Source organism: Oikopleura dioica, chromosome PAR, assembly GCF_907165135.1.
Source record: "Oikopleura dioica chromosome PAR, OKI2018_I68_1.0, whole genome shotgun sequence".
In the NCBI taxonomy this organism is placed as follows: Eukaryota; Metazoa; Chordata; class Appendicularia; order Copelata; family Oikopleuridae; genus Oikopleura; species Oikopleura dioica.
In genome coordinates, this window is record NC_137293.1 from 13,971,294 (window position 1) to 13,998,489 (window position 27,196).

The 27,196-nt window shown below is 39.0% G+C and overlaps 1 protein-coding gene and 1 long non-coding RNA gene across 4 annotated transcripts; both read left to right on the forward strand.

Moving 5' to 3' along the window:
* Window positions 1-232: 232 nt before the first annotated feature.
* LOC145703975 (uncharacterized) lies at window positions 233-26,814 on the forward strand. 3 transcript variants are annotated; one of them, XM_081781391.1, is made up of 14 exons: window positions 233-341; window positions 389-613; window positions 676-708; window positions 874-1,083; window positions 1,130-1,300; window positions 1,342-1,491; window positions 1,587-1,607; window positions 1,771-2,103; window positions 2,155-2,613; window positions 2,673-2,983; window positions 3,025-3,231; window positions 26,166-26,315; window positions 26,361-26,460; window positions 26,505-26,814. In XM_081781391.1, the coding sequence occupies exons 2-14, from the start codon at window positions 512-514 to the stop codon at window positions 26,667-26,669; spliced, it is 2,412 nt and encodes an 803-aa protein (XP_081637517.1). In that variant the 5' UTR covers window positions 233-341; window positions 389-511; the 3' UTR covers window positions 26,670-26,814. The 3 variants fall into 3 exon arrangements, with proteins under 3 accessions (XP_081637517.1, XP_081637518.1, XP_081637519.1); XM_081781392.1 differs by lacking the exon at window positions 1,587-1,607 and having other exon boundaries at window positions 234-341; XM_081781393.1 differs by lacking the exon at window positions 676-708 and having other exon boundaries at window positions 234-341.
* LOC145704869 (uncharacterized) lies at window positions 20,358-21,310 on the forward strand. Its single transcript, XR_014134509.1, has 3 exons — window positions 20,358-20,775; window positions 20,816-20,893; window positions 20,938-21,310. It is a non-coding gene; the product is annotated as an uncharacterized LOC145704869 (long non-coding RNA).
* Window positions 26,815-27,196: the final 382 nt, after the last annotated feature.

Consider the following 27,196-nt stretch of genomic DNA (forward strand, 5'->3'; position numbering starts at 1 on the left):
TCGAGGAGGAACAAAGAACAAATGTGTAGCTTATCATGCCGAAGTGCAGAATACGAACTTGAAATTCAAATGTTCAATTGTTATGGATGATTAGCAGATGACGACGAAAAGGAGGATGAAGGTCTAGGGAAAATACAGCTAAACAAGCCTTTCAGTCAGCTTTTTCTAGATAAAATAAGGATCCGATTTGAACAACATTTTTCCCTCGCAACGGCGTGAACTCAGTCTATTTTTTAAATTTTCACCTGCAGCTTGTTTTCAAAAACTTGAAAACACAAAAACAAATCTTAGATCGGCAAGTTGAACTCCGACGATCCTAACTCCGCTGATAACTCCGCCAGGTTTAATCCTAATTGAGATCTTCGCTGTAGCCAACGACAAAATCTAGAGCAGCGAGCGCGATTGGTGGATCTCAAATCGCGCGCTTTTGAACGACGCAGCCTTGGCGCTTGTCCCTCACTTGCTCTCTTGAAAATCAGAGAAAATAGCCAAAATTTTAAGTTTTTAAAAAATGTCTTTCGCAAAATCCAAACGAACAACCTACTTCGACGACGTTACCAAAAATAAAGAGAATCTTCCTGGGCCCGAGCGATACAACCCTCAAAATGACCAGGTGAGTTTTAATTAAAAAGGAAAAAATTGCTAACCAACATAAATTTCACTAATCTAATTCAGTCAATCTGGGGCTATTACGGTCAAAATGGCCAGGTTTGTTGAAAAACCCAAATCACTCAAAAATTGGTGTATCTTTGGTGATCAAATAAACTTGCTTGATTGTACTTGAATCGATAACTAAAAAATTATTTAAAAAAATCTACATTTCTTACTAACCATTCGAACCGTTTTCCCGAACGACATTTAACCATCTTTTAGAGAGTCAAAGGCGGCTTCCAGTACCGCGACCAGAGCATGATGGACATAAGCAGCATCAGCGGAGCCTACCAAACTGACAAGTCTATTCTTGGTCCTCCTCAATCGACCCCGTCAAAAGAGCCCTTCAAAATCGCAAAACGAGGGACCAGAAAGTCAACAGTTTCAAAATCGCTCGAAATGAGCATGTCCCAAGAAATGGCCAAATACAAGGTCAGTATTTCGAAAAAAGTTATCTTTAATCTTGAGCTGTTTTCAGGAGCTCGAGTCGGACCATTTTCAACTGAAACAGCGCTATCAGAAGATCTCCGATTTGAAAGACGAGCTCGAGGAAGACTACACGCGAGTAAAGGAAGAAGCGCAAAAAGTTCCGCGACTCCAGAAGCAGCTTGAAGCCTTACAGGACTCGCTAGAAATCAGCAAGACAAAGGTAAGCTACCTTTCTTTACTTATTCTGACAGAAGATATCAGGGCGAAGAAGTAAAAATCCTGGAAGATCAGCTGCGCCAGTTGAAAGAAAAAGAAGACGAGACTTTCAAACAGATCACAGAAAAGGAGTCTCAATTGGTCACGCTCAGAGGTCAAATCGTCGCGCTAGAAGGAAGAATTACAGAATCAGAGGTAAGAGTAAAAATCGGTGTTTTCATCGTTGATTTCTTATTTACAAAAGAAAAGAAAACTCATTCATCCTGATTCATTTTAAAAAACTTTTCAAGGTCCAATTACAAGAACACAAGGTTTGTATATTTTAAATGCATGATATTTTCTGATTCATCATTTTACACCATTTATTTCAATCCCACACGGCGCTAGCTACAGGACTTAACAAACTGTAGCTTGTGCCCCCTGGAATTCACTCATTTTTATACTTTCAGAAATCCATTACCAATTCTTTTTCAGACAACGCTGAAAAACAAAAGCGACGAGTTACAAAAGGCGAACCTGGCCAACTTCAACCTGGAGCACAGAATCGCTGAGCTCGAGCCACTGAAAGAGAATGTCGCCTTGCTGAAAGAGGACAACGCCGTGTATGCAGCAGAGATCAACGGGCTCAAGCAAACGCTCGAAGAAGCGCACAAGACGTTGAAAATAAAAGAGTCCGAGAATGCATCGCTCAAGCAGAATATCGGCTCCCAAGTGAGCGAAACTGACTCGCTTGTGAAGAAACTCGAGCAGATGCGTTTTGAGCGGGATGAGTGCAAGGCGCTTGAGAAGGATCTCAGAGAAGTCCAGGTAAATTTGATTTTGACCACTGCTTTTCTAAAAGCTAACTTTCATTTATAGGGAACTACCGAAGCAAAAGTGCGAGAATTAATCGCTTCTGTCGCTGAAAGAGAAGACCAAATAAAAGTCCTCGAGCAAGAGATCAGAACTCATCAAACCGCGTTGACTAGTGCTTCTGAAAAATCCGCAGCTTCTGAGGAATCGAAGGCGGCGCAGATCCAGGAGTTGAGCAACGAACTCGCAGGGTTGAAAGAAAACTTGAGCGAAAAGTCAGCCGAGCTTGAAGAGAAACTCTCCGAAAATCAGAAAATCAGCGAGGCTCTCGAAAATTTGAAGGCAGCTCTTCTCCTGGAAGAAGAAAAGCTCAAAAAAGCCGAGGAAAGCCATGAGAAGCAGCTGAAGGCGAATTCTGAAGCTCGAGATTTAGAAATAGCTGAATCAGAAGCGAAGATTTCTGAACTTCAAAGCGCTGCCCAAGCGAAGGACTTGCAGATTTCGCAATTCGAAGAATCGATCAAGGTAATTATCTATTTAGCACTTTAGTGCTTTTTAAAACTTACTTTACACTGAAAATTTAGGCAACTGCGGCTGAAAATGTCCACTTACTCGAGAAGATCGAACAATCAGACTCTGCAATGAAAGCCTTCGAGGAGAAGCTCAACTCGGCTGAATCTGCGCAATCTGATCTTTCTTCTGAAATTGCTCGCTTGAAAGCTGAACTTGAAGAAGCCAAGGCGAAGAATGTCTGTTCTTCTCAAGAGTTCACGGCGCTGAAGGAAGAAGTCTCGACTCTTAGGGCGGCATCGAAGGATCATGAAGCGAAATTCGTGAAAATTGTCAACGAGAAACGAGAAATCGCAAAAGAAGCTGAAATTCTTCGAGAGCATGGGTAAACCGTTCGCGATTTTCTCAATTAACTTTCTTTCCTAGCGCCAAATACAAGATAAAGCGAGACAATCTTCGAGCCATATACGACGAGCAGCTGCAGAAGACAGAGCAACTAGAGCTCTTCAAGAAGGATCACGAAGGCACTCTGGCTGCGCTCCAGCAAAAGCTCAAGGCGGCCGAAACTGAGAAACAAAACTTCCGAGCTCAGTTGACCGCTGCCGAGCGGAAATTGGCCGACGCTACAGATCGGTAAGTAAGAATACTCGATAGTAGTATGTACATAAGCTTTTTTCAATAATGGAGATAATGTAAACAAAGAAAGGTAAATAATTATAAATATTTATGAAATATATAAACAAGTTAAAATATTTATATTAAACGTAAACATATGATAAATATTAGTAAACTAAATATAAAATATAAACATGAGTCTTCAAAACAAAGGAAGCTCAAAAATAACATAAAAATTTCTAGAAGGTTATTTTAATAACCAAGTTATTCAAATAACTTGTTATTGAAATAACTTGTTATTCAAATAACTTTTTATTACGATAACCGTTATTCAAATAACCTTCTAGAAACTTTTATGTTATTTTTTACAAAAACTGTCCCTTGGATGAGACTTTTCAAATATAAACATGAGTAGGATTTGTATCGGGAAGGCGGCGCGCGGCGTGGCGCTTTTCGCCCAAAATGACGGAAATCTATTTCGCGTAACTTGAAAGACTTACAGTGGAAAACCTATGAATATATGAAAAAATTTGAGGCTTGTTCATAAATTGACCTTAAAAACTTAACTTTCCATCAAAAAAGCGTAGTTTTCTCGAAAATTAAACAAAAACCTGTTTTTTGTGTTTCTAACCGACCTTCCGAATCTCTGATTTTGAGATATGTGAAAGAACAACTTTCTAGTGTCTGTTAAAGTTTGAAGACCGGGGAAAAACTAGAAGGCTTTCAAATGTCCCGTTAATGGAGTCTTGTATAATAAATTTTTTTCAGAAAAGATTAAGGTGAACAAGTCACAGAGCTGAATAAGATTCTTTGCCTCTTTTTCATGTCTGTTTTGAATTATTTATTTTCAACTAAAATATTTTCTTCAATAATTTCGCTTGCGTCAATGTTTACGACCAGTGTTATTTTTATAATCATAATTGTTTAAAGAAAGAAAAAATAATTTTTGGCTCTACTACAACCGTTTTAAGTTAAAATATTTTAAAACAAAATCATTGCCAAGTTATTGATCCAGTGTTTATTGTTGTAAATAAAAGGAGCGGTGAAAGATATGATCGCGTAATTAAGAGAAAATGTCAACGATGATAAGCGGAGAAATTCTTCCTCAAAAAGAGTTTGCATACCCTTTTCGTATATTGCTAAGTGGATCATCTGGTGCTGGAAAAACTTATATTGCAAAGCAAGTTCTGCTGAACAGGCATCTGTTTCAGAAGAAAACAAAGCGGGTCCTGTATTTTTATCCCTGTTTCCTTGAAGAAAAACCCGTTCAGTGGGATGATCTTGGAATTCCTGTTAGCTATCGCGTCGGTATCCCATCACAGGATGATATTGATGAGATGATGCCCCATACAACGATTGTTCTTGATGATCTTTATGAAGAAGCGATTCAAAGTCAAGCTATAGATCATCTTTTTCGAGTCACAAGCGGCAAGCGAAGCCTGAACGTTATGATTATGACTCAAAATAATTATGCTGCTGGAAAATTTGGTCGTAACATTCGTCTGAACTGTAACGCAACGTTTCTCTGCCGAAACTGTCTAGACGGAACAATCAATAAGAGAGTTTGCAATACAGCTGGGCTGCAAAAAGCGTTCAAGAGAGCGTCCGAAGATATCAAGAACAAATCATATCCTTACATGTTTCTTGATCAATCGCCTCGAGGTCATGCCTCAAGCTACCGGCTGTACACGGATATATTCTCAAAATATCCTGTTGTCTACTCAGTCACCGGTATGAAGGCTTGCATCGTACCCTTCAACGATTTCAAGCAAAACTTCAACATTATCGAAAGAGAAAATACTTTCGAAGCAACAGCGAAGAAAGATGACGAAAAATACTCATCGTGCAAAACAATCGAAACATCAAGGGTTAAAGCAAAAACAAGATGTGACAGCTTTACAGATGACTCGTCAGAGTCGGAGGTTGAGAGGAAAAGAACCAGAAAACGACGAAAGAGATCTGTCCCCGAGAAGAAATCAAAGAAAAAGACAAAGAAATCCAAGCGAAGACGACCATCAACTTCCTCCGAAAGTGAAACATCCTCAGCAAGCTCAAGCTCAGGTAAAGAATCAAGTGAATCAACAAGCGACTCTGAAAAAACAGAAGAAGACAGTGACGGATCAGATTCAAGCCCTGTACGAAAACGTTGCAAGCGCTCCAGCGTTCTCAGCGAAAGTAGCGGAGTTTCTCAGGCAGAATAAAACTCATAGTACTCACCGTCGAATAACTAAAAAACGATTTCCCAGAAGAAAAATCATAGTCGACTCGCCATTCAAAATTTTTATGGGTGACTTGATTGAATACAAGAAATTCAAATTTTCAAATCGTCAGTATGCTTATGTTCTACTTATAATCGATTGCTTCTCTCGCTTTATATGGACACGACCTGTAAAAACAAAAGGAGGAATCGATGTTGCTAACGCTCTCAATGATATATTTCAAGATTTTCTCGAATGGCCTAATTCTCTTATCACAGACGAAGGCTTGGAATTCTACAATGTCAATGTAAAAAAAATTCTTGATCGCTATGGAATGCATCACTATAGTATCAAAACAAAATTGAAAGCGAGTATGGCAGAACGAGTCAATCAAACCATCAAAAAACGAGTGGAGCTGTTTATGAAATCAAACAAAACTAAAAATTGGATCGATGTTCTTCCAGAAATAGTCAAAGGCTACAATTCCACTCCTCATCGAGCCATTGGAATGGCACCAAGCCAAGTCTCACATGAAAATAGAGCACAGGTCTTCGCTCATCTCTTCCCGGATTTCGATTTGAAAGTCAAACCAAGACTCAAAATTGGGAACGTTGTCCGAGTAAAAATAGAGAAGGGTATCTTCGAAAAAGGATATACACAAAACTGGACAGACAAAATTTACGTCATAATCGATATCAGACAACGAGCCGGAGTAGTTTGGTATAAAATTGCAGACGAAGAAGGAAATAGACAACCTGGAATAAAGTACTACTTTGAGCTTAACTTCGTTGCAGATGATCTTGAATCTTTTCGAGACAATGACCAAGGAGCTGAAAGTTCCTGAAATTTTCTTTGAAAAAAAATCAAGAGTACAATGTTCAAATTATAAGCGCTGTCTGTAATCTGATGACGACTCCGCGTGACATGGACATTGCTTTCATAACGTGTAACTCAATTGCTTCTTGCTATGGAGAACCGAATACGCTGATGATGGGTCAAATCCGTCCAAACGACAGGTGGTGCCATTTCTCCGACCAACGCTCCGTTACCTTCCCTTTAAACATATATAACTGGCGGGATACACGATTTTCAATCGACTTAGGCAGTCAACACATCATTCAACACTTTTCACTCCAGATACTTATCACAACAAGAGAATGAAAACAATCATTGCCTCGCTTGAAAATCGTCCAAAAAAATGGTTTCCAAAATCTCAATCCGGCGCGGGCAAACGAAAGTCAAAAAACGGTCCAACAAAACTCAAGCTAACACCAGGTCGAAAACATCCAAATACCAAAACAAAGAAAAAACGAAATCAAACAACAAAAGATTTGAAAAAATCAAAGAAATCATCGAAAAAGAAAAAAGCATGAACTCATACCTAATTGCGAAACGTTTAGAACGAGTTGAACATTTTCAAGGTGTTTACTCCATTGATACTTTACCCAAAATTGAAAATTTTCCTTCTTTTATTGTTGTCAACTTATCGCCTGAAATTTCAAAAGGCTCTCACTGGATCTCATTACGAATTATAAAGAGTAAAATTGAAATATTTGATAGTTTAGGCCTTAAAAAATATCCTACGCAGCTTTTTGACTTTTTTGGTGATAAAGAAACCTTTTTTTATAAAAGAACCCAGTCAGACTCGTCATTTTATTGTGGTTTTTATGTTTGCTTCTTCGTTATTTTCCGTTCTCTTTATTCACGACAGAAACTTTCTTCTCTCTTTACTCATTCCTTTACTGTTAACGATCAATTACTTCTTTTCAAACTTTCTCAACTCTGGTGACTAAAATTGGTGATATAATTGTCTAACTTTTTGCTCTTTTTAGACTGAAATCATGACAGAAGTTGAGTACTACGACCAAAAAGTTGTTAAACGGCATTATCCAAGAGAAGAGGACAGCTTGACCGGAAGGCTTAGCTTTAAGTTTGACGCCGATCCGAATCTTTTCCTTGTGAAAAATAAAATTGCGATTCATTTCACAATCGAGCTTGACAAGAATTATATTCCTTCAAATGGCTTTGCTAGCAAACAGTTCGGAAAGACTGAAGTTGCGGTGAATTCTCAGATTATCGATAACTCAAATTCAAAGTAAGGACTTAATTTTTGTTCTGATAATTATTTTTTCTTTAGTTCTCACTACTTGTTGGCAGACTACTTGACCAAACGTGTCAATTTCGACCCACTTTATGTTAATTCCGCATTCCAGATTGAGGGGTACTACGATGAATACAACTATGAGAATCTTGTTGATAGTGACTCAAAGAAAATGATTATAAATGGACGACGCCCACAATGTTACGAAACATCTAACGGAAATTATATTTATGAACTTATCTTCCTTCCGACTCATGGTTTTTCATGGAGAACAAACCTCTTCCTCAAAACACAGATCTTTCAATTACACTTTATCGTCTTAAACATGAGTTTTCGACAATGTTTATCGGAGAGAATGAAACTGATATGCTTCCAGCAGGAGAAGTCCTTAAAATAACTGATGCCTACGCTATTGCTGAATACGTGTCATCGCCGAGCCTGAGAAACTACTTTGGGAGAATCAAATCAAAGCCAATCACATATAAATTCAATGATACTTTGATAACAACAATGAGTTTGCCAAAAGGAAGAAAAAATGTGCAACTTCTTAATGTGACTGGGGGAAATACCCCTGCATATCTGTTCTTTGGACTGATTCAAACAGAAGCTCTTCATGGATCTTCTAAAATTGATTCTTCGAATTTCAGCTTTTTCAACAATCTTGTTCAAGTGAATGTCATGTTGAATGGTCAATCTTTAAATGGATATCCTCAGGTTTATCTTTTCAATTTCTTATTTTTTTTTATCCTTATCTTTAGAAAATCACAAATCAATATCCGATTCTTCCCTACTGGAAATATCTGGACACGCTTGGGCGAGTTAGTCAAGCTGATTTGTCATATGTTGTATCAATGGAAAACTACAAAGTGAACAACATTTTTGCTCATGAGTTTGAAGGAGAAGAAATCTCACAAGGCTGGCTATCTTTCTCTTTCGATTTTAGCACACCACTTGAAGATGATTACTCAATCGTTATTTGGTCTATCGTCTCGACCAAGCTCACGATTGACGAACATAAACAAGTTGAAAAAACCCTTCTTTGTAAGTAAACATATAATTAATCACTGGTTATGAATAGAGCACTGATTAACCAGCGCTTTAGAACTTCTGGTCTTCTTTTGCCCGCTCATCTCATTATCAAAATGTTTGTCACGATCAAAACTTTCACTTTTCGCTCCTACAATGGGGGCGGCTTTTTCAGGGTCAAGGGAACTTACATTCCTGGTTTTGAAACTGACCTTGATTATTCACGACCGACCAAAGAGATCAACTTACGACTGTTTGCAAAGACTGGTGATGAAGTCTCGAATGTCTTCCAAGCTCTCCAAATGCACACAGAATCACAACGTCCTGCAGATCTCTACACCACTTCTGATGCCAAACAATCCGACTGGGAAAAAGAACACAATGTCAAGCCTTCCTACACTTTCCGATTCAATCGTCCAGTCGACCAGAAAATCTAATTGTTTCTGCTTCTTTTGATCCCTCTCTTGAAAATTTCTTTCCTTTTCTTTTCAATTTTTTATTTACTCGAGTAATAAATTTGTTTGGTGATTATCTCTTTGGTCTTTCTTTGAAGCAAGTTTCTATTTACAAGCAGGCAATAATCAAAATTTCTGGTTCAGTAAAAAAATATGCTCTCGTATGCCATCAGCTTTTTCGAACCTTATGTCGAAGTTTTATTCACCCGTCATTCGAAAAATGTCCTTCTTGAATAAAATCAAAAAGTTTTTTTGCGGGTATGCTAACTCGACTACAGAAACTATAGAAGTTACTGCTGAAGAAGCTGCGATTATGAAAGGTCACAAGAATTACGAGGATCATAGACATCCAGAATGTCTTATCTGTGCAATGCTTGATGGATATGTAGCGAAACGTTTGAAGAACTGAACAAAATCATTTTCCATTTTTTTTTAAGAAAAACAAAAATGTCAAAAAAAAAGAAACTGCGGTGTATTCTTCCTGTACATAAAATTGGTGATAATAAAATTGGGTGATGAATTTCTTTGTCTTTCTTTATTTGTTTTTTCGCATGTCGAAGTTCCGCTTGAGCTATTTTCCTAAACATATCCAGGATAGCAAAATGTGCACGGAGTAACCAGTGCTTTTGAACCTCATGGCTAAAATTTCAAGTCTCTTCACAATAAGAAAAATATGTTTTTGCAGAAAGTTGAGAGTTTTAGCTGCACTTCTTACAGAAGTGGTGTCTTACTCAATATTGTCGGTATCTGCGGTGATGATGAAAATTCAAGCCAAAAAGTTCGTCTCCACTACACGTCTGTCAATGTGACAAATAATGTTCTTGCTTTTGAGAAAATAGCGATAATGAACAAAAACAGAAAAAGTGGCAAAGAAAGCTGGATACCTGTACAGATCCTTGGAACGGCGCCTAAAAAGGTCGACGATGAGCAGAATAATATTGTGTCATCTTACTTCGTTGATTTCAAAGATTTCACTCTTAAATACGAGCGACAAGACCTCTCCGATGACTGTCCTGTCTGCAAGACAAAAGACGTTTTTCGCTGGATTCAGAAAGAAGATAATGAACTCTGAGATATAACATTTCTCCTTCCTTTTACTCAAAAAAAAAATTGATAAAAAAAATTCTGGTGAAACTCTCCTGTAAATAAAAATTTTCGGTGAAAATAAACTTTGGTGACAAAATTCCAAGTCTTTTTTAATTTGTATTCATTGTCGATAGAGTAAGTTCTAGTTTCCACAGGCATTCATGGGATCAAAGCAGTTCTGAGAGGTATTTTTGGGATCGGGGAGCTCAGAGAGGTATTTTTGGGATCGGGGAGCTCAGAGAGGTATTTTTGGGATCGGGGAGCTCAGAGAGGTATTTTTGGGATCGGGGAGCTCAGAGAGGTATTTTTGGGATCGGGGGAGCTCTGAGAGATATAACTGGACTTAGGCGATGAGAAAATCAAAAAAGACTCACCTCAGACTGACGGGGCTCTGACCCATTGACAGGTCTCTGACCCGTTGACAGGTCTCTGACCCCTTGACAGGCCTCTGACCCCTTGACAGGCCTCTGACCCCTTGACTGGCCTTAGTCCACCCTGACAGGCCTCAGACCCGTTGACAGGCCTCTGACCCCTTGACTGGCCTTAGTCCACCCTGACAGGCCTCAGACCCCTTGATAGGTCTCTGACCCGTTGACAGGTCTCTGACCCCTTGACAGGCCTCTGACCCCTTGACAGGCCTCTGACCCCTTGACTGGCCTTAGTCCACCCTGACAGGCCTCAGACCCCTTGATAGGTCTCTGACCCGTTGACAGGTCTCTGACCCCTTGACAGGCCTCTGACCCCTTGACAGGCCTCTGACCCCTTGACTGGACTTAGTCCACCCTGACAGGCCTCAGACCCCTTGATAGGTCTCAGACCCCTTGATAGGTCTCTGACCCGTTGGCAGGTCTCTGACCCCTTGACAGGCCTCTGACCCGTTGGCAGGCCTCTGACCCCTTGACTGGCCTTAGTCCACCCTGACAGGCCTCAGACCCCTTGATAGGTCTCAGACCCCTTGATAGGTCTCTGACCCGTTGACAGGTCTCTGACCCCTTGACAGGCCTCTGACCCGTTGACAGGCCTCTGGCCTCTTGACAGGCCTCTGACCCGTTGACAGGCCTCTGGCCTCTTGACAGGCTTCTGGCCCCTTGACGAACCTCTGGCCTCTTGACTGGGTTCTGGTCCCTTGACTGGCCTTAGTCCACCCTGACAGGCCTCTCTCCACCCTTACTGGCCTTAGTCCACCCTGACAGACCTCAGACCCCTTGACAGGTCTCTCCTCGACAGTCTATAAACGGGCAAACTGAATCTAGACCCTTCCGATTAGTCTCAGCCATGCAAACTTTGAAAGTGTTCTGAATTATCAACAGCAGCAATTGGGATAAAACAAGTGAGACTAAAATGCATTTATTTCATCTTTGTTATGTAAAGACTACAGGTCAAGAGTTTTGTGATGTTGTATCCGCTTTTTCGAAACATGCTCTGATTTTGATGGGTAATGTCGACGAGGCGAGGGATGTCAGTCCAATCTGGAATGTTCTGCAAGAATTCTTTTTTCGATGACTTGTTTTTGATAAGGTTAGGTTCTATTGGAAGAGAGGTCGAGATTTGAGGCCAAACAAATCGAAAGCGTGAGTCAGGATCTTCTGTGACGGGGTTTTCCAGCAAAAACGCAAAATCGATTCCAAAACGAAAAGGCGGTGAGATGAATTCGAATAGATCATCCACAACGTTAAACAAGTCGAAGTTCTTGTTAATCAATAGTCTAACGTGAGCATGTTCTACGATCCGACCTGGTTTCGGAGGAGCAATGATAACACGATTCTGAAGTTGTCCCATCTTCTCCGTTTTCTCAAAGTATTCAAGCTCCTCCTTAGAGAGTGGAATGTATGTACCACCATACTCTTTGCGAATTGCTTCTAGGTCTACTCTTTCACTTTGATAGAATGGCATAGCGACGAGAAATTTTGATCACGTTTATATGGACTTTACAAATTTATTCTAGCGGAAAAAACAGTGAAAAATAAAGAAGCTTGTTTTTTTTCGGAGATGGATGAAATAAACAGTTAAAGCGGCTTGCCGTCGAGGGTCAGTGGCTCGCAGGTAATGCCATCATCCATGACGCGCATTTTTACAAATAAATTTGAAAGTAGAACTTTTTCAGTTGAAACTCGTTTAACAACATTGTTGGTAGTAGGGCGTAGAGTTCGCAAAGTGAATCGATTATTTGTTTCTATGTTTCCATACAAGCAATCAAGGAATTCTTGCAGTTTTAACTCTTGGTTATGCGGAACTCCTTTTGTTGATCGCTTAACCTTGTCATTTTTCGGATCATAGCCGAAATACATTTTGTTTCCGAGGCAAACAAGTGCTCCCGAATCTGTCTCCCATTCAGCTAGAAAGATTTGAATTCTACTTTTTAAGAAAATGGTTCTTACATTTTAAGAGACCAGGAGTTTTCTCGTTTAGGTTGGTGTTTTCAAGAACAAGCCATTTGCCACATTCTTGGAGAAACTCGTATTTCAACTCTTGGTGAACACAAGGTAAGAATGAAGTCATCATTTTTGAACGATTCGTGTCGATACATTCTTCACTCCTGGTAAAAGCTAGATATATTTATAAGACAAGCAATATTTAATAATAACTTACATATTGCGAGACTGTCTGTATCACAATAATTCAGCTTGTATGATCCTGGCTTCAAATACTTGTGAAGAAATTTGTAGACGAAGGACAGAAAGTGAAGCTTTGAATTTTGAAGGATAGCAACTCCAAGAACAGTCGGTTTGTCGTCTTTGATTCGCTTTTTTTCGAAAGTAACCTCTGAAATTGAGTATTCTCCGTTTTCTTGATAGAGAGGCTGTGTTGATTTGAATGTTGGTTTAATTATTGATCTAGCTAGTTGTTTTTCATCATCAAATTTGAGACTTGGTCGATCAACAACTTCGATGGCTTTACCGAATCCTCCACAGTTACCGATCGTTTTAAAAGCCAAAGCAAGGGCTTTATTAGGAGGATTCTCGTCTAGAGCGCTGACTCGGCCATTTGTTATAGAATCAGCATATTCGCTTAAAGATTTTGACGCTCTATACTGTGTAAATGATCTTATATTTGTTATCTCTAAACCAATATCAAGATAGAATTTAGCCAGAGTTGTGAGAAGAAATATTTTCTTACCATTGTATGTCTGAATAACTGTTTCCTGATCACAATTTTTACCAAGCTTACTAAATTGGCTTTTCATGTATGGACTAAGAAGCTGATCTGTAATTTTCATTCTCTTTATAATTGGTGGAAAATTGAGATACGATATTTTCTCGTATACTTCTTTGGGACAAGTTACATCAGCAACTATGAATCCATAAATTTGATCATTTTTTATACCCTCTATCAGACTTTTTTCTGTTTCTTTCGATTTGAAAATATGACCCCAATATCTGGAAATTTTTGTCAAATGAGCTTCATTTCTTCTTTGATTCCATTCACACTCGCGCATTACATGAACCTGACCTAGTTCATTCAATCGACGAAACTTTTTCTCCCATTCCTTGTCAGCTCCTCCTGGATTGCAGTCAACACAGTGAGTATGGTAATAACATCCAAGAAATTCAAAAAAATGATGTTGACCATCGACATTAGCATATCCGTCGATTTTGAAGTTCTCTACTTGATGTTCACCCCTAAAATATTGATGTTCCAAAGGAACTCTTTCACCATTTGATTGAACAAGCAAGGGGCTAAATTCGTCAATGAATGTTAGCCACTGCAGGGCTGCGAAACTGTTTCCCGTAGACATGATCCTTTTGCGGAAAACGGCGTTGTCAAATTTCTCCCAAGTAATGCCTAAACATTCTTCGATTTCACCTTTATTTTTGCATTTTGAATTTACCTGGCGTTGTCGGTAAGCTCATCTTTTGAGCAAACAAATACAAGGCATTAAAATCCAAAAAGACGATACGCGTGAAGGGATCTCCGTTCGGGGCAAACTTGGCATTTTTAGGGGCATCAACATCCGGGCGGAGCTCAGTGTAGCGAGAAAAAACGTTAACCAGCCCACCAATAATATTTTCACGCAAAAGTTGGTGCTCTTTTTTGAAGTTTCTGTGAAACGAGTCTAGATATAAATAATAAGAATATATATCCATAAGAAAATTGCTTACATGTCAGGGGCGAAGCTTTGGAGTAGCGCTGGAAAACACAAGCCATTGCGAATTTCGGTAAACTCATGCAGAATGAGGGATCGATCTTGAAAACATCAAAGAAGACACGAAACTGGTTGTCGATGGCCTTGGCAAATGGGGTGACATCCATGATGTTATAATGGCGGAGCCAATGTCCCATTGAATAATTCGGATTGATCGCTTGATTTTGATAAAACTCCTTTTTGCACTTTTCATACTCTTCCTCATCGATTCCCTTATTCTTTAGGCTCGAGAAAAAGTCCTCAATTGGTGGAAATGTCCTGTCATTGACAATTTCCATTACGCTGTGATATTTTTCATACGGCCAAATTGACTTTACCTCAGTGATACCACCTTGTTTTAAGTACCCAGCTAAGTTTGTTGGAGAACTAAATAGCCGAGCATCTTTAAACTGATAAAAAGGGGTGGAAATAGTGAAATATTGGGTTCCCTTTTTATACAAACCAATTTCGCTTTATACTTTGTCTTAAGAAAAGGAATTATATATGGAGCTAAAACTTTTAAATCAAAACCAGAACTATTGAATCCAAAGACATTCATCTTTGAATAATTTTCGAGCTCTCTTTTTATAAACCTTATTCTTTTCCTGATCGAAACAGGCTCCAATTTTATGTCAATTCCATCAAGTTTTTGAATGGCTTCTAAAATCTCACTTGGAAGATAATTTCTTTCATATGAAGCAAGAAGTTCAAGCTCGTCAAGAAATTTTTCAACGAGTTGCTGCGCTCCTTCGTTTGAGTCACATCTACGAATGAAAAATTTCTCGTAGCCAAAGTTACTTCCGATAGCAATCGAAAGCAAGCGAAGTTCAGCGTGAATCGTCGTCACTTTGTTTGTTGTATTGACTGGACATTCCATTGTCTCGATGTCGAAAGTGACTAAAATTTTTTAATTTGGAGAGTTTGTTATTCAAGGTCTACCGAAACGAGTCTTTCTAAAGCCTCTCATCCTTTCTGAAAGGTAACCAGCTCGTATTGCTATTTCGATCGGATAAATTGTATCGCCATATGGACATTGGAGTGGTATCGTTTCTTTTTTGTGTTGACAAGCTTTAACATGTGCCTCGAAATTTGATTTCTTAACATTTTCGTATCCACAAGAAAGGTTTTCGCATTTATAAACATTGGAGAAAACATCCATGTTATACAAAAATCTAAGCTGAAGAGGCTCGCTTGATGAGACAAGATCTTGCTTTTTGACAAGAAAATTCAACGGCTTTTTTTGAAGAGAGTTTTTTGGGTTAAAAGACTGTAAAATATTGAATTTATGAAAAGTGTCAATATAAAGATACTCGTAGAAATTGATTTCTCTCTTCATTTCAGCAGAAATTTTTGAAAGATTTCTTGCAAATACATCTTTTGGTCCATCAAAAATATCAAACCCGTCAATCTTGAAAGCAAAATCTAATTTCGATGAGCATTTTTTTGCTCTCACTAATTTTTCCAAAACAGTTTCAAACGTGTAGTAATAAAAACAATCTTCCTTCTCTTCCACAAAGATGCTTGTTTTAGTTATCAAATTATCGTCAGCAAATTTGATCTTGATTGACTGTTTCGACATTGATCTTACCCGCACAATTTCAAGTTGATAAAACGCAATAATTTCTTCATTTGTTTTAGAAGAATTACAAATTGTCAATGACTGACAGTGTGCTAGAAATTTTCTGTCAGAAAGCTTACCATCTTTGAAAAATTTCTTGAATTTCTCTTTGTGTTTTTGTATCTCTCCTAAAGCTATCCAAGGATTAATTCCCGGAAAAAAGAAATTAAAGCGTTTCATAAGCTCCTTACCCTTTCCGGTTCATTTTATCTCAGACTTTTCCAGCAGACTGATTTTATCCGATTTGCATGCTCATCAACGCTCATTGATGGCGCTAAAATAGGAAGTATAAATTATCGAAAATATTTCTGTTCAAACTGAAAAATGCTCGCTGTTAAGCTTGTCAAAATAACAGACGAAGATGCGATAATTTACTGTCGCATATGTCGTAAGAAGACAAGTCTATCTCCGACATTCAGAGAAGTCACTCGTGCTCAGCTTGAAACAAATTCAGTGCCTGGTGGACAATGTAAAGACTGTTTCGGGAGATGGTACTATCCTTATACAAAATCTGAATGGAAAGAATTTATGGATAACGCAGATGAATTCGCCGAGGAGTGTTTTGTTGCTCGATCACCGCTTCTCCCGAGATTACTTTGTCGAACTTTTTCTCCGGGTGCCTGCATTGGTACAATTATAATAAGATCTCGCCAAATCAAGCTTGCATCACGAGAAATCTCGGAGGATGAAAAGAAAAAATGCGTGATATGCTGGGAAGAAAACAAACAAATGGTAGTTAGCAAGACTGATATTTTGATAACAAATTTTAGGATCCTACACCCTGCCTTCACTACACGTGCGCTGATTGTCTAAGAACGCTCAAAGCGGATCCTGAGGAAGAAAGGAACAACAGATGCCCTATATGCCGGACTGATTTCGAATACCGAAATATCCGCCAAATCATCCGAGCTGAACGACGCCTGTAATCATCGTCATTGTTGTCTCCTTAGTTTCTTTGTTCTTTTTTTCATCCAATTTCTTGTGCAAATTTCGACAAATAAATTCATTAGATCTAAACAAAATCTTGTGTTTCTTTATCTCAGCTTTACAATTTAGTCTCTCAAGTATAAGGCCCTTTTGAGTCGAAGTATTCAATTAAAATATTCGCAAACTTAATTTACTGAGATTACTGATATTCTTGAACTCGCAAAAACCTTTTCTGGAAATTCTAAAAGACCTTTTGTGAAATTCGAAAAAGACCAAGGTCCGAGAGCAAGAAAACCTCTGTTAAAAACTCAAAAACTGTCCTCAACTCAGTAATACCTCCGGAAACTGGCCTGATCCTATGAAAACCTCGAAAAACTGGTCCGAGCCTAGAAATACCTCCAAAAACTGACCTTAGCTCAGTTATAACTCTGGAAACTCGCCTGTTCCAAGTAAAACCTCTGGAAACTGGTCTGAGCCGAGTAATACCTCTGGATACTGGTCGAGCCCAGTTATACCTCCAAAAGCTGGTCTCAGTTCAGTAATACCGTCGGAAACTGTCCTGAGTCCAGTCAATTCCTGAAGACTGCTCTTCATCGAACAAGGCCCTTTATTTGCTTGAGTCAATCCGTAAACTATAAAATATATTTTTCCTGTCATTTTATTTGCAATAAAGATGAGAACCTTTTATCTTTGAGAGCTTGTTTGTCTTTTATTTTTGTTTTAAAGGCACATTTTTCTACAGGAAGCTTATTATCACGAATGTTTTTCTTGGCGGTTTGAAGAAGCTGCGTCTTGCTCTGGATGAATCTAAATAAATGATTAGGTTTTTGCCTGCGAATTTGTTTTCTTACCTAATAGCGTTTCTGTCTGTGACAGATTTGTAAGGGTTGAGTGCGCGTCCGTCGGCGTTGTGGTCTGTTGGCCTCTAATTTGCGTTTATTTTCTGTTTGGAAGAAAGCTTATTTTACCTTCAGCTTGATGATCCTCAATTGCCGGGCGCTGAGTGATATCCATTTCGTCCTCACTCTCCAATTCTTCGATTCGATCCGGATTCCGAATCATTCGAATTCTTCGGGGCTCACGTTGTCTCTGTCTATTTCTTCCGTCTATTGAAAACTTTAGAACTCCTTTGAAAGATTTGATTTCTTACTTTCGTAGACGATATAGAAGAAAAGTAATAGGATGAGAATAGCGATGACGCGATCATTCGTGCGCACACGTCCTTTTTGTATGTCGACATCGAATTCGAAGTCATCGTCTGGATTTGTACATTCACCCTCTGGGTTCGAATGATTTCTGCTCTGATCGTCTTGCTGTCTGCCTTGATCCGGGAATCCCTCTCCGTTTCGGCCATTGTTTCGATTTGGGCCACTGAATCCTTTGAAGAATGGAAAGAACATTTCTGAATGGAAAAACTGTCTACAATATTCTAGTTTTAGTTTCATATCAGTATTCAAAGACAGCTTTTCTCCTTTAAGTGGCAGGTTTAAATGTCGAGTGGAAGTGGTGCTGAGATCGGCGTGTAGTGAACTAAGAATATATTTTATGAAGGCGAAAAGGAATGATAGAGATTACCGTTTCTTGTTGGCTTAGGTGTCTTCTTCTTCTTGTGGCAGAGGATGAGGATCAAGGTGAGAAGGAGAATAGTGTTGAAGGCGAGGAGGGTGATGACGATCATTTCAACCATGGAGAAGGTTTTTGGCGTGTTGTTTTCGTCTATTCAAGGTAAGAATCTTTTTGTCTATCTACTTTTACCAAGTTGGTTGACGTTTGAAGTTTCATTGATAATGGATGACGTAGCAGTCGGTGGTGTCCGTGTAGAGGTGATATTTGCCGACTCGTTACCGACTATTTATGTAAAATTCTGTTTTTCATTAATTCTTACGAAGACGGCATAGCTCGGAGACGGTTCGTTCATCATAGTAGTCCCATCGATAATCTTGGTCAAACTCCGACGAGTCGTCCATCGCGTCACGATTTTCAGTCTTATTTATGAAAGAATTTTATGCAATCTCTAGCGATCTGAGTTTCTTTCACAGCCTAAACATTGTCGGGGTTCTGGGTCGACGGAACAAGAACCAGACAAGGTTGATGAAGGGGAAAATCGCGAAAGCCAGTCCAGCAAGGTAGATGATGAATGTAGCGAGAAGACCAACGCATTGAATCGCGAGAAAGACAAGGATCGAGGATTCGATGAAAGTGAGACCTTTTTTTAATTAAGTTAAAAATGAAAGAGTTTTCTGTTTTCTTTTTACCTCTTTGCTTGTTGACTTGCTGCTCAAGGTCCGAATCGTGAACGTCGTCGCCTTCGTAATTGTCCATTAGCCCAGATTACCGATTCAGTCTTTTATGCAAAAAGATGTTATTTATTCACTTTCTTTCTAATTTAATCATTCAAAAAACATTCTTTTCACAGTCCTTTTTCAATCACCAACTGTCGATCCATTCTTGCCAGGATACTTGAGGGCACCTCCATTCGTCCTTCTTGTCCTCTTTGTCATCTTCTTGCTGTTCTGTCTGCGTGTTGCTATCCACAGTCGGTTTCCGTCCGTCTTTCTTTTGCCGTCTTTCATTCAGAATCATTCGTTCTTCGTCTGCGCGTCTGTTTTGCAATTCGAGGTCGCGTTCTTCTAAGAAGACTTTTTTAGTAATAAAATAGGCTGATCTAACTACCTTCATTATCACAGCAATGCAAAACAAGCACTCTCCGTAAGTCAACCCAGAAGGAGATTATTCGAACTCGTCTTTTGTAAATGAGGATTGCGAGCATGACCACTATTATAACCGAAACTGGGGCTAGAATGAAAATGAGAATGATCTTTCTATGTAACTCAATTAACCCGCTATTCCGACAGCGATTATTTTTCCATTGAAAATTTCGTCGGGTTCGATTGTATTCGTTGAGGTACCATTGGTAACGGTCGAAAATGTGTGAGTGGTCGACGTTGATCCAAGAGAAGTTGTAGATGTTGTGTCCGTTGTGTGACCGGGGAACGTCAAAGGAGGGTGGATTGTTGGGAAAAAAAACATTCTTAACTCTTTTCGACTTTATTTTAACATAATTTTCAGCTGATTTTATTCAAAATAGGGCATAGATTTTGAGATGAATTTAGTTTGCTTGAAAGAACAACTGCCTGAAACCAAGTTTACATCAAAATCTACATCCCAGTTCAATTATCTTCAGCGAAAAAAAAAGAAATTTGTAAAGCAGGTCAGATAAAAAGTCGAAAACAGTCTTTGAGCGTCAATTTGGCGGCTAATTCATATCGGTTATTATAATTTTGGCAAGTGGAAGAATTCTTTGAACGTTAATTTAACTCTTATTTCATATCGCCTTGTCTTATTGGTTGTAAATAAATGATAAACGCAAAATTAAACCTTTCTTGTTTCTTGAGATGCACTCTATCGTCCAAAGCCTTTGTTACGCTATATTAGAATTTTATTAATCTGTTTTTTCTTTTTTTTTTTTGTTGTAATACCTTGTTTCGGATAAGTCGCATGTGGACGAATTTTGCGTGGAACATTTTGTCGTCTCTATAAGAATGTCTCTTTAGATTAATATATTAAGCCATTTTAAGTCAATCAGTTTTGAATGAAGAAAATAAAAAGGTTGATTGTCTCGTGATCTTGTTTGCGCTGTATGGCAACTTCAAGTTATGATCTGGTGATGAACCTGCATCAGGTGGTTTGATTTTATTGCCTACGCATTCGAGGGTGAAGGAGCGTGCTCAAAACTCGCGCGCCCTGCGGTTCTCGCTACCGATTCGCCGATTCATCCCCACGCGCTTAAGACTGCGAGTAACAGTAAAGCGCGCGCTGCTACAGATTCTCCACTCGGCCAGGCGCCAAAAACTTGCATTCTTTACACATTTTTGATAAGCGTGAGAAACCACCTATTCCCACGAGAACAAAGATGATAAACCTGCAAGATCAAACAAAGATACTAGATACGAATGAAGAGAAAGATCTCATAAGCAAAATCGAACAGGGAGATCTTGCTGCCCTCATCAAAATTCAATCTGAATTAGGTACTTTTATTTTCATCTATTCATTTATAAAACATAATAGATGCCAAGCAGGCAGCTTCGACTTTCATCATCAAGATCACTAACGGTCAACTTGCAGAGTTGCAAAAAATCGTGACAGGTAAATTTCAATCGTGAAAGAAAAATGACTTATCTCTCCTCAAGAAAAGATCGCGTCTAAAATGGATACTACCACGGAGGATCTGACTGAGGTAATGGAAATGGAAACTTCCGGCTCTGCTAAATCTGACGATATGGACACAAACTAGGTAAATTTATGTCTCTTTTCCGATCAGAAATAAGCTCTTTTTACGGTTCCAGCTCAAGCAACCATTATTGAGTAATCATCCGAAGCATAAAAACAATTCTCCTCTCCTCGTTGATTCCGACAATCACCACTTCATTGAAAATTTTCTCCAGTTTGTTCCTGACGCTATTGATAATAGATAAATCCGCTCGTTAATAACTATCAAAACCGCTTATCACACCAGTTCATTTTCTTTTGAGTTCTTAAAGATACCTGCGCCACTTATCGAAAAAGTTCTTCCCTCTTTTATAACCTGCTATTATAATTCAAATGAACAGTTCCTCAATAATTTAATTGAAATAAAAAAGAAACTCGGTCATATATCTACTTTGTTTTTTTTTTTTGTTTTATTTAAACAAGAGTATTATGGACGGCATCAAAAGGTTCTGAAATCGTGATATTCTCACGTCGGTCAGGATTTTTTCGGGAAACATTCTTCTTTTTCTCACAGATGATCATACACAATTTTGTGTAGAAGCCAACTGTGATGATAAGACCAATGAAGGCAACGCCGGAAACCCCAGTAAAGAAACGATGCTGGATTGAAAGAAGTTGATCTTTGAGCTCGCAGATAACATCGAAAAAAGGAAACTCTTCCGAAAGTGGAAGTGAGCGATTCATTTTTTTTTTCTGATTATTTTGGACCTTATCGTTGCATATTTATGGACTTTTCAGTGCTTATTATCAGTGCTTTTTTCAAACTTGGCAACAAAATGACAAAGTCAAAGTTTTTTAAACACCATTTTTATTTATAATTTTTTCGGTAAACATGAGTAAATAAGGACAAACACGAGATAAAGAAAGAACACCAAGAAACGCATAAAGAAAGGTAGAAGTTAGAGTTGAGTGTATGTTTTTATGGGCGAAATTGTGGGAGAAGGATCGGAGTAGGCTTCTTGTTCATAGATGGTCTCTTCGATAAACTCTATGGCATCTTTTGTGATAATCCCAAATCTGAAACAGTCATCAAGTGTTTCACCTAAGAGATATGGGCTGAGACAGTGATCAATGATCGTGTCCGGCGTACCTCCGCGTGAAGGATTTTCCAGTTCTGATTGAAGTTGCTGTCTTTCTCTCTCCTCTGCTTCGGCAACCAACCCATTGATCATGTCATCGTCAACACTGTCGTCGTCGTCAAAGGTATCAGTGAGATCGATAACTATGAAAATATATTTATATATCTTTTTTTTTAATAATAGATACCTTCTGACCCGTCTTTCATATGACCATCGACGTTGATTTTCCGATCAGGAGAGCCTGTTAAGTCAATAACTGAATCATGATAAACAATCTGGTAGAAAAATGTCTCTAACCTTGATCGTTTTTGTTTTCAGCAGGTGCGGCGAAGCGGATAACGCTTCTCCCGAAGCGCTGGTTAGGATCGTAGTCAGGTGGAGGTGATTTACCGATGATTTCCCATTGGGATGGACTCCAGAGTTGCCATTTTTGAGACTTCTGCTGATCATCTTGACGTCGACAGCTTGATTCAGGACTGCCCTGGATCAGTTGAGAGCTTGGTCCAGGAGTGTCCTCGATCAGTTGAGAGCTTGGTGTAGGAGCGTCTCCGATCAGTCGTGAGCTTGATCTAGGTGTGTCTTCGATCAGTTGAGAGCGTGGTGATGGAGCGTCCCCGATCAGTCGAGAGCTTGGTCCAGGTGTGTCTTCGATCAGTCGAGAGCTTGGTCCAGGGGTGTCTTCGATCAGTTGAGAGCTCAACTCACCTTCGGTTTGAGAATTTTGTCCTGAGTGATGGTCTTTGTTATTGACATCATGAGCAGGCTGAAAGACTTCTTCTTCCGACTCGTAGTCCTCAACGTTTGAATAATCGTCACTCTCTAAAGCATCAGGCTCATTTTCGGACTCATCTTCCTGTTGATTGTTTTCTTCTAAGTCGTCAGCGGTATTCTTTTGCTTTTCTTCGTGTCGTGTATAACCGAAACTATCACGAGTTTGCTCATCCTCGATGTCATCGAAAACGTTTCTTGGTTGGACAGCTTCTCGGCGGACTCGTTTTGAAGGTTGTTCCGCGGCTTCTTCCTCTCGCAGTCTCTTTGAGGAATGGGCTTTTTTCTGCTTGAGTTTATCCTGACGCGCTTCCTCTGAAGACTTGGTTTCCTCCTCGGAGTCAAAGACCAAACGCCGTCTCGCGCCTAGAAAGTTTTAAAACTCTTTCGTAAACACCATGATATACCGCGAAGATTCGACCTCACATATGAGAGTTTTTCCTTCCGGGGAGCTTTTGGAATGGAATTACCTCGGGTGTGGGGAGGTGTGGTAGGAACCCATTCTTCATCACACGAGTCCTCTTCAGAGGAAGACTCATAAGCGCTAGAAACGTCACAATCGATCTCACTGCTAAATTCTTCGAGAATGTGTTCGAGCCTGAGGTTGCACTGGGAGCTTTTATCAGTCATATCAAGTGTCCCCCCTGAAAATATGATAAGATAATAAGAATCGTATTTTTGTCTACTTACGTAAATCACGAAGGACTGGTTCTTTGTCCTCGACATTTGCGAGTTCGTCCTCAAACTCGCTAGCAAGTCGGTCTGTTTCATTGCGGTAATTAATATCTGCTTTTTGTATCTTCTTGAGAATTTTCAAGCACTTAGCCATTTTAAAATTTGACAGATAGGTCAAATTTTGCACGATATTTATACGGACTGATCTTCAGCGCCGACGTAGATTTTTTGGCACACTTGTTTATCAACGCCAATTACCGGTTGCTTTGAAAATTCAAGCGATCATTTGTTCAAAATGTCAGTTTATTTTCCAGCGTTTGAACAAATTCACAATATTTTATTGACTCTGGACCTATATTGACTCAACTCATGCATATTTTTCTTTGATGTATTTATAAACAGTGTCAAAGGACGTTTCCTCTTTTGAACTGCATGAGATCTGGTCTAAAACGAAAGACCACTTGTAAAAATATCGCCTTAGCTCAATAATATCTCTCAGAAATCTGTCCGATCCCGAAAATACCTCAGAAATCTGTCCGATCCCGAAAATACCTCAGGAATCTGTCCGATCCCAAAAATACCTCAGATATCGCCCCGATCCCAAAAATACCTCAGAAATCGCCCCGATCCCAAAATACCTCAGGAATCGCCCCGATCCCAAAAATACCTCAGGAATCGCCCCGATCCCAAAAATACCTCAGGAATCGCCCCGATCCCAAAAATACCTCAGGAATCGCCCCGATCTCAAAAATACCTTTCAGAATCGGTCTGATCCCAAAAATACCTTCGGAATCGGCCTGTAATACTTTCAAAAGCTGGTCTGAGCCCAACAATACTCCGTTTCAGCTTGAGCTCAGTCCACATGCTGGATAAAATCTCTCATTCCAATAACACTCTGTAGCAGCTAAGAACTCGATATTGTTGCTCCTATTTCTGAGCTGGACTTCTGCGACCCTGATAATTTTCCTTTTTAACTTCATGTTAACACTTTTTTCTTGAATAGAAAAACGACTTATTTATATTTGAGATAATTTATTAAGGATATCCAATGACGATGACAATAAATAAATATCAAGCTTCATTTTACAGAAATAGAAACATTGAGAGTAGCTTACAAAGGAATAAGTGCTTTAGAGTTTCATTTTACTTTTTCTTAGAAGTATAAGTACTGTTCATGCTATTCATCTTCTAGTTTCATTTTATGTCGAGTGTGAAGATTCTTGCCGCTCGAGCGAACTTGATTCGAAAATGAACCAAAAGAGGGAGCCACATTCTTTGAGATAACCCACTGAGTCCGTCTATTTGTTTTACTTCTTTGAAACGGAAATCGATTAGTTACTTGATCCTTTGAAAGATGAAATTTTGATCCTGATGATTAGTTCTCATAAAAATGAATTTCTTACTATGTTTGGATGGCTAATGTTACATGTAATAATGAAGAGCAAATAATGAAGAAGTTTCATCATTTTAGTATCCAGAAAGTTTTTTCATTGAAACTTTATCTGAAAGAACGAAATAGATTTCCGTCATTTTGGGTGAAAAGCGCCACGCTGCCCGTCGCATTCCCGATACAATCCCTACTCATGTTTATATTTGAAAAGTCTCATCTCAGGGTCAGTTTCGGGTCTCAAGGGATTCGCCTGCCCCCGAACAGGCGGGTGACAAAAATGATCGGACCAAGCGGGTGACAAGCCGGCGATGCTCGAACTGCCCATCTCCGCAGGGAACAGCGAGTCTCGGTTGGTCTTATTTTTACAGAGGATCAAGATTATTTTCGACCCTAAATTTTTAACGGTAAGTTCTCCTTTGTCAGATTTCTATTGCTAGAAATTTACTCTTTTCTGTTAAGGCTACTGAAAAGATCTCTGGCAGCAAATTTCCAGAAAAGTTATGTTTTTACCATAAAATGATGAAAGATAAGAAGAGATCAGCTGGATAATTAAAAAAGACTTTTCAAACGGAAAAAGATCACACGACAGCTAAATTATAATTAGATTACAATAGGATGAACTTTGATGGAGGTTTTATTGAATAAACTCAAGTTTTCAGAAGTTTTGAGTATGATTTTCGGAATCTCCATGGTCGAATTAGTATAAATCACTTTTTCCTGAAAATTTTTGAGCAAAAATGCTCATGGCCCTCCGAAAAGTGAGCCTTGTGCAGATCAGCTGGACCGTCGCAACAAACGTCTGATTATGATTTTCCTCGGTGGATTAGCGATTTCCCACTGAAACTCGCTGTTTTTGTTAATAAACAACATAAAAGTTTCTAGAAGGTTATTTTAATAAGTTCAAGTTATTTGAATAACGGTTATCGTAATAACAAGTTATTTGAATAACAAGTTATTTCAATAACAAGTTATTTGAATAACTTGGTTATTAAAATAACCTTCTAGAAATTTTTATGTTATTTTTGAGCTTCCTTTGTTTTGAAGACTCATGTTTATATTTTATATTTAGTTTACTAATATTTATCATATGTTTACGTTTAATATAAATATTTTAACTTGTTTATATATTTCATAAATATTTATAATTATTTACCTTTCTTTGTTTACATTATCTCCATTATTGAAAAAAGCTTATGTACATACTACTCTCGATGAGTCGGTTTTGACATGTTTTCAGCACTACGGAAATCGAAGATCTCCACGTTAAATTGGCGGAATCAGATGCCATGTGCGAAAAGTGGAAGGCGGAGTACGAAGAGCTCGAGAACTTCTACGCGCCGATCCGAGCTGATCTCGCTAAATTCGCTGAAGAGAGCAGACACTGGGGGTAAGTCAAATCAAAAGTTAAAACGTTGTTACATGAACTGTTCAGCTCTGAAAACGAAAAGAAGTCGAAGGAGTTGGCAGCTCTGAACTCGAAATTGGCGGACCAGATGAGCCACGCCAATCACAAGCAAAAGATCAAGTACATGGTAAGTCAATGAATTCAAGAGCGCCTTGTTCACATTCCTTTCAGAACAAGATCAAAGACGAGAACGAGCTGCTCAAGACCAAACTGTCCTTCGCCGAGTGTCAGATGAAGAAGCTCAAGAAAGAAAACGACGCTCTTCGTGATGACCTCAACGTCGTCCGAAACGTACGACGCTTCGACCCCAAAAAGGCTTTCCAAGGAAAGCAATAAATATTTAAATATTTCATCTTGTATATTTATTTTCATTCACAACACATTTTTATTGTATATATTCCTGTACTCACATGACCGTTTCTCACTGTGCACACAAGTTCAACACACACATTCCGCGGAATAAAACTGCCGTTTTGTTACACGACCATGTTCTTTCTTGTTTTATTGCAGAGCAGGAATTGTCAAGTAAGAGGTAAATGAGGATGTTCGGATTGGATAGTTCTGTCCAACAGGCAGTAACATCTTATAATCGGGTCATTCCTAAGGGTATCATCGTCAATGAATCATTGACAATGATCCATCGAAAAACCAACCCGTTTTCGATTTAAGAATGGGTTCAAAAATATGCTGGAAGCGATATTATTGCCAAGGAGCAAAAATAAACGAAGTAGAGGATAGAACGCACGAGTTCAAGAACCATTGGTTCATTACACAGAAACAGATAAAGCGCGGAGGATTTAGGCTCCATCCCATCACCACCGTCATCTGCGGCTTTCTCAATCAAGGTTTAGGAAAGGGATGAA